This window comes from Monodon monoceros, unplaced genomic scaffold (assembly GCF_005190385.1).
Source record: "Monodon monoceros isolate NGI ecotype Baffin Bay Population unplaced genomic scaffold, NGI_Narwhal_1 Super_Scaffold_7, whole genome shotgun sequence".
NCBI lineage: Eukaryota > Metazoa > Chordata > Mammalia > Artiodactyla > Monodontidae > Monodon > Monodon monoceros.
The window spans coordinates 59,333,766-59,340,744 of NW_021703784.1; the positions used below are offsets into that span (position 1 = coordinate 59,333,766).

General features: G+C 55.4%; 1 protein-coding gene across 3 annotated transcripts; it reads left to right on the forward strand.

The window, feature by feature from the left end:
- Positions 1-2,374: 2,374 nt before the first annotated feature.
- Positions 2,375-6,939, forward strand: SMPD1 (sphingomyelin phosphodiesterase 1). 3 transcript variants are annotated; one of them, XM_029208402.1, is made up of 6 exons: positions 2,375-2,828; positions 3,766-4,538; positions 5,082-5,253; positions 5,561-5,637; positions 5,841-5,986; positions 6,158-6,489. In XM_029208402.1, the coding sequence occupies exons 1-6, from the start codon at positions 2,535-2,537 to the stop codon at positions 6,268-6,270; spliced, it is 1,575 nt and encodes a 524-aa protein (XP_029064235.1). In that variant the 5' UTR covers positions 2,375-2,534; the 3' UTR covers positions 6,271-6,489. The 3 variants fall into 3 exon arrangements, with proteins under 3 accessions (XP_029064235.1, XP_029064234.1, XP_029064236.1); XM_029208401.1 differs by having other exon boundaries at positions 2,376-2,828; positions 6,174-6,939; XM_029208403.1 differs by lacking the exon at positions 2,375-2,828 and adding an exon at positions 2,863-3,568 and having other exon boundaries at positions 6,174-6,939.
- Positions 6,940-6,979: the final 40 nt, after the last annotated feature.

The window sequence follows — 6,979 nt, forward strand, 5'->3', positions numbered from 1 at the left end:
TGCCCTTTCATCCTACCTCTTCCCAAACCACTTGTTTCCATGAGCTAGGGTCAAGCTAGCAAACCCTACTTCTGACACCAGTTCTGCGGGTGCTTTCTTTGACACCAACCAATTCTCCAACACCAACTAATTTTACAACAATTCGATTAAATTCTGATACTATCTACCTGGAGTTAGCATCAGATTCCACAAATTAAAGGGTTCAGTCCCACAAGATTGTCCCCACTCCAGAGGCCAGTCACAATGTTACCAGAAAACTGGGTTAACCTCTCAGTGGATGTCAAGCCAAAAGACACAGATGAGCCAGAGATTAGGAGAAGGAAGGGTTTATTACTTGTAGCAAGTAAGGTGAACACCAGGAATCTTTCACAAAGCAGCGTCTCCCTGAACAGCATGATTGGGGAAGTTTTAAGCAAAGGGCTCATACATATTCACGAAGGGGCCTGAGCAGGGGAATTCTGCATAGAATTGAGGCAAAGGTCGATAGAGTCCCAGCTTTAGTTGACTGAAGTCAGAAAAGGTCAACATTATCATCCCTTAGGTTCCAGTGGCTCTGGTAATTGGGTGTTCACTCAGAGGAGGGGTTTAAATTCTGAAAAAACGGCTCAAGAAAGTGCTTCAGGCTAATCTTTACCATTGAAACAGAACTGGGAGTCTTTACAACTGATTTGTTGTCTCTTTGCTATGGTTACTTCTCTTGCCTGATAACAGTCTTGTTTTTTCCCTTAAGATCTTTATTACTGAGACCTCTTGAAGGGCAGGCATTGTGCCAGGCTTAGATCACAAAATGGCTTAGGCCTAAAACGGCTTCTCTTATGTCAAAAAGCTATATCTGATTCTTTTCCTCTGGGGACACCCTAACCTATCTGCTTACAAAATGTCCCAGGTTGCCACCTATACTTCTGACCAACCAGCTGTAAATTCTAGGGTTCTATGACCCTCTACTCAGGTTTGATAATTTGCTTAGAACAGCTCACAGAACTCAGGAAAACACCTTACTTACATGTCCTGATTAATACAAAGGGTATAATTCAGGAATAGCCTGAAAGAGATGCATAGGGCAAGGCATGCGTGGGGGAATGTCACAGAACTTCCATGCCCTCTGCAGGCATACCCCCTCCCAACACCTTGATAATGTTCACCAACCCAGAAGCTCTGCGAGAGTTTTTATAGAGCTCAGTCTCCAACCCCCTTCCCCAACCAGAAGACTGGGGGTGAGACTGAAACATCTCACTCTCTGATCAGTTCTTTCTGGTGACCAGCCCCATCCTGAGGCTATTCAGGGGTCCCACCTTAACTCACCTTATTAGCATAAATTCAGATGTGATTGAAAGGGGCTTGTATAAATAACAAAAGACACTCTTATCACTCAGGAAATTCAAAAGGTTTTAGGAGCTTAGTGCCAGAAACTGGAGATAAGACCAAATATATTTTCTATTATACCATAATTACTCTATCTGATATGATTCGGGGTGGGAGGGGCAGGGAGTCACTTGAAAAAAATTCTCAAAGGCAAGAACTGACAGGACTTGGTAGATCTGTGGATCCTGGAGAAGCACTGAATTACACAGTTTAGGTTTTAATTGCTATTCTGCCACTTAACTTTCCTATGCTTCAGTTTCCCCATCCGTAAAATGGAGGTAATAATAGTATTATACTTATTTCTTAGGGTTGTTGTTAGAATTGAGGATTAGTCATTATAAAGTGCCTGTTTCAGTGCCTGGGGCATCCTGTAGAGCTCAGTAAATGATAGCTTTCACCATCATGGTTACAGGAAGGTGGGAGACCGAAGTTCTAATCCATGTTCCTGTCTGTATAGTCATTACCCCTTCTTGGCCACTTCACCATTTTTGAGTCTGTTTCCTCATCCATATAATGAAGGTATGGGTGTCCCCGCATGAGCCCAGGGCCCCTTCCATCTGGGGAAGTCTGAGTCAAAAAGATGATCAGTCAGGGCGACTCAAGGGTGTGGATAGCAGTGGCAGAACATAAGAAATTGAGGGTCGGAGCCCTCTGGGCCGGAGAGGTAACAGTGTGAGAATCCCCGCCCGCTGTGCTCCCGGCCACCAACACCCCCCATGCCCTCGCCACTTCCCCAGTTTAAAGCCCGGTGGGCCAGGCAGTTAGCTATTCCAGGAATTTGAGTGCAGGTTTGGAGAGAGGAGGGGCCTCTCACCAGCCATACACGATCGGCTCCAGCAAGAGCTGGGCGGCTACAGCGGCCTCGCACAGCTGGCAGAGCCTGGGCGGAATCGCAGGCGGGATCCTGGGCGGGTCCCAGGCGCGCCCGGCCCACTCCGCCTGTACCTCCGCCTCGCTAGCCTTGCCCAGGCTGCCAGCCACCGCGATCAGCTGCGGCAGAACCGAGGAAGAGGAAGGGGCGGAGCTGCTTTGTGGCTTGTCGCCGAGCAGTCAGCCGACTGCAGCGGGGACTAATCGGTGTCCCTGGCACCGCCAGGGTTCCTGAGAGCCGACCAGGGCCTACGCCATCTGGGGCCGGGTGCGCGAACCTGCCTGGTCTAGGAAGCCGGGCGATGCCCCGCCACGGAGTGTCTTCCGGCCAGGGCCGCCCCAGGTCGGGCCGGGAGCAGACACTGGACAGGTCCTTGGGGACCCCCAGCCTGAGGCTCCTGTGGATGGGCTTGGCGCTGGCCCTGTCCGACTCCCAGGTTCTCTGGGCCCCTGCCGGGGCCCACCCTCTTCCCGCCCAAGGCCTTCCCGCCAAGTTCATTCGCCTAGCGCCCCAGCTCCGGGAAGGCTTTAGCTGGTGGAACCTTACCTGCCCCGCCTGCAAAGGACTGTTCACCGCCATCGATATCAGGCTGCGGGTGAGCGCTTAAGGGACTGCGGGAGGTGCAGGCCAGAAGGGAGGGCTGGCGGTGGCGGCTGGGGCTGAGGCCGGCGCTCCGGGGTCCCCAAGAGCATCGCTGATGGAGAGGCTGTCCTCCACAAGCCTCTACTGAATTTGCCCCCCTTTGGGGCCCCCCAGCCGCTGCACACCACCACCATCACTACCTCCACTGTGACCTTCTGAAGTAAGAAAAGAGCGCGAGTTACATGCTGGGCACCGTGCCAACCCTTTTACACAGGCTAAATCTAGCCTGAAAGGTGGTTTCATTACTGTGGTTATCTCCGCTTTACAAATGAATAGAAGCCCCGGAGCTGAAGTCACTTGTAGGAGGGGCCGGCTTCTGGGAGGTGGGCTGGACTCCCACCCTGGCGTGCCTGACTGAATCCCCTCCGCCTTACACCTGGCACCTCCGGCCCTGAGCACCGTGCCTGGGACCAGCTACTCACTCAAAGGGGACCTGAGTTAAGGAGTATCCAGAGGTGTGGGACTAGTTGGGGCTGGGCTGCCTTGACTGACCCTGATGGGGGTATGAGGAGCGCTGGTTGGTGGGTGTGCTTCGTGGGGCTCCTTGGGGCATCAGGGCCCTCTCCTCGTGTGTGTCCCCAAACCCTGGTCAGTCTGTCATTCCGCCCAGCCCAAATTCCAGAGCACTCAGCAGACAGTGCCCGAGAAAGCGAGCTGCGCAAGCAAAGGCTTGAAATGCCACTGAGCTGAAAAGTAAGTATCGGCCTGGTGACGCCTGAGTCAGGGCAGTGTCTGTGAGAGGCAGGGGTGAACCGACATCTCTTCACCACGTGGTACTGAGTCCATTCTAGCCCCGGTGTGGATGTGGAGGCCCACGGGTCGTATCCAGGTGTTGGCCTGGTCCCTGTGCTCTGTTTCTGACTTCTCGCCACTGGTTCTTCCCACCACAGAACGAGGCCAGCGTGGCCCAGGTGGGCTCCATGGCCATCAAGATGTGCACACTGCTGAAAATAGCACCGCCGGCTGTGTGCCAGTCAGCCGTCCAGCTCTTTCAGGACGACATGGTGGAGGTGTGGACGCGCTCGGTGCTGAGCCCGTCTGAGGCCTGTGGTCTGCTCCTGGGCTCCTCCTGTGGACACTGGGACATCTTCTCATCTTGGAACATCTCTTTGCCGGCTGTGCCAAAGCCATTGCCCCAGCCGCCCGAGCCCCCGGCCCCAGGCTCCCCTGTCAGCCGCGTCCTCTTCCTCACTGACCTGCACTGGGATCAAAGCTACCTGGAGGGCACAGACCCCAACTGTGAGAACCCCCTGTGCTGCCGCCAGGATTCTGGCCCGCCGCCTGCCTCCCGGCCGGGTGCTGGATACTGGGGCGAGTACAGCAAGTGTGACCTGCCCCTGCGGACCCTGGAGAGCCTGTTGAGTGGCCTGGGCCCCGCCGGCCCTTTTGATATGGTGTACTGGACGGGCGATATCCCTGCCCACAACATCTGGCAGCAGTCTCGTCAGGACCAGCTGCGGGCCCTGACCACCGTCACAGACCTCGTGAAGAAGTTCTTGGGGCCAGTGCCTGTGTACCCTGCTGTGGGCAACCACGAGAGCACACCCGTCAATAGCTTCCCTCCCCCCTTCATAGAGGGCAACCAGTCTTCGCACTGGCTCTACGAGGCGATGGCCAAGGCCTGGGAGCCCTGGCTGCCTGCTGAGGCCCTTCGCACCCTCAGGTATTTGAGGCCCACGGAAACCCAGGAAGGGAGGAGAAAGATGGATGAAAGTGAAGGGAGCAGGGAACCTAGCATTATGTGTGACTACCCTAGGCTGAGCCCTCAGCTCTCTTCACTGGCCCTCCAAATCGGACCCCACTTTCCATTTCCACCCTTATCTCCAGCCACCCTCCTTCACAGGGTGAAGGGCTAGCAGCGCACCTCCTCTGTGGTAGTCCGGTCTTCTCTAAAATGCCTCCCCCTCTCTAACCTCCCAGCTTTTCCCAACTTTCCCAGGCCTAGGTCCTCTTCCCTCTGGATGGCCTTTGCCTCTTCTAGCTCACTTTTATGCCTCCTCTGAACTCCTAGAGCCTTCCTCGGAGCCACTTGCTTCAATCACACGGGCCCTATAATCAGTGCTGTCTGATCTTCAGCTAGAACGTGGGCTTGAGAGTAGGGATGATGTCCTAGGTGCCTCTGCCCTCACCCAGATTCCCTACACAGGACTGGGCATGCAGGGCTAGGGTTATGAATGCATGCTGACCCGTGTTCACTTTGTTTCAGAATTGGGGGGTTCTATGCACTTTCCCCACGCCCCGGCCTCCGCCTCATCTCTCTCAATATGAATTTTTGTTCCCGTGAGAACTTCTGGCTCTTGATCAACTCCACAGATCCTGCTGGACAGCTCCAGTGGCTGGTGGGGGAGCTTCAGGCCGCTGAGGACCGAGGAGACAAAGTGAGCGAGAGTGGTGGAAACCCAGAGGGGCCGGTGCCGGTAGGGTGGGAGGAATAGCAGGCCCTTCACAAGTAGACTTCTCTCTGGATCTGGAGCACCTGTGAGCAGAGAAGCTTGATTTTCGGGCACTCCCAACAGTGTTCCTTGGGGTTTCAGCTCACGGTCACCCTTAGAAAGTCCTTTCATTTGCTCCCCCTCTCTCTGGCCAGGAGTGCCAGCCACTGTAGGAAAGATGAGTACCAACTAGCCTGGCCAGGGCTTCCTGGACCCCTCTTGCCCTCATAACCTTCCTTAACTCTCCCCACAGGTGCATATAATTGGCCACATTCCCCCAGGGCACTGCCTGAAGAGCTGGAGCTGGAATTATTACCGAATTGTGGAGAGGTAGGAGGGAGGTGTGTTGGGGGCGAGCGGGTGAAGTCTAAAGGTCAGAAACTCCCTCAAGCGTCTCACCATCCCTGCTGCCCCACTGGGGTGGGGACGCTACTTCCTTGAAAAGGATGGAGAAAGCAAGCATCCAGTCCTCCCCAGCTCTCCTCTTCCCCCTTGCTCGAAACTTCTGAATATGATTAGTGTCTTCTGGCCAGGTATGAGAACACCTTGGCTGGTCAGTTCTTTGGCCACACCCACGTGGATGAGTTTGAGATCTTCTATGATGAGGAGACCCTAAGCCGGCCGCTATCGGTTGCCTTCCTGGCGCCCAGTGCCACCACCTACATCAGCCTCAATCCTGGTGAGTGAGGTGAAAGCAAACTGTTGGGATAAAGGAGGTCTCGGGATAGAGGAAGCCGATGAGAGGGAGGAAGTTGTTGGGGTAGAGGAAGGAGGGTTGGACCCAAGGCCGCCCAGGGGCGAGCTCTGCCTCCCCACTGGAGTTGCCTTTGTCCTTTCCCTCTCTGGTCAGCCCTCCCTCCTTGCAGGGTACCGTGTCTACCAAATAGATGGCAACTACTCCGGGAGCTCTCACCTGGTCCTGGACCACGAGACCTACATCCTGAACCTGACGCAGGCGAATGAGCCCGGAGCGACACCACACTGGCAGCTCCTCTATAGGGCTCGGGAAACCTATGGGCTGCCCAATGTGCTGCCCGCCGCCTGGCACGACCTGGTGTACCGCATGCGGAGTGACACGCAGCTTTTCCAGACCTTCTGGTTTCTCTACCATAAGGGCCACCCGCCCTCAGAGCCCTGTGGCACACCCTGCCGCCTCGCCACTCTGTGCGCCCAGCTGTCCGCCCGGTCAGACAGCCCTGCCCTGTGTCGCCACCTGATGCCGGACGCAAACCTCCCTCCTGTCCAGAGCCTGCGGCCAAGGCCACCATTATGCTAACACCCCTAGGGCCCAGAGGTGGGAAAGTGCTTGTCTTAGACAAGGAGCGAAAACCCCAGAAGGCCACTGTGGCGAGAAGAATGTCTGGTGGAAGAGCTTATCCCTGGGCCCAAGCACACCTCGGAAACAAGACCTCCTTTCCTGGATCTGGTTTAGCAAGATATGGGAGTGGGGCTGGCTGCTCTGAGGCCACTATCCTTTCATGGCCGTGGAGCAGAGGTCTAAGTTTGCACTGCCCTGGGAAGACCAGACAGAAGCTGTCACCCCAGGCCTGTGCTGGCCAGCCAGGGACCCTGTACTGCTGCTGCTGCCTGGTTGCCAGGCTGTTAAAATAAAAACAAGAGACTCGGACTCCAGACCCTGCTGTGACTGTCCCAGTTTCTTGTTTTGAGGCAG

Excerpts from the sequence above, each read along its gene's own strand:
- SMPD1 (XM_029208401.1), top strand. The coding sequence starts at position 2,535 with ATGCCCCGCCACGGAGTGTCTTCCGGCCAGGGCCGCCCCAGGTCGGGC. Across the intron at positions 5,638-5,840 it reads TATTACCGAATTGTGGAGAG|GTATGAGAACACCTTGGCTG; the intron begins GTAGGAGGGAGG and ends TCTTCTGGCCAG. Across the intron at positions 5,987-6,173 it reads CTACATCAGCCTCAATCCTG|GGTACCGTGTCTACCAAATA; the intron begins GTGAGTGAGGTG and ends CCCTCCTTGCAG.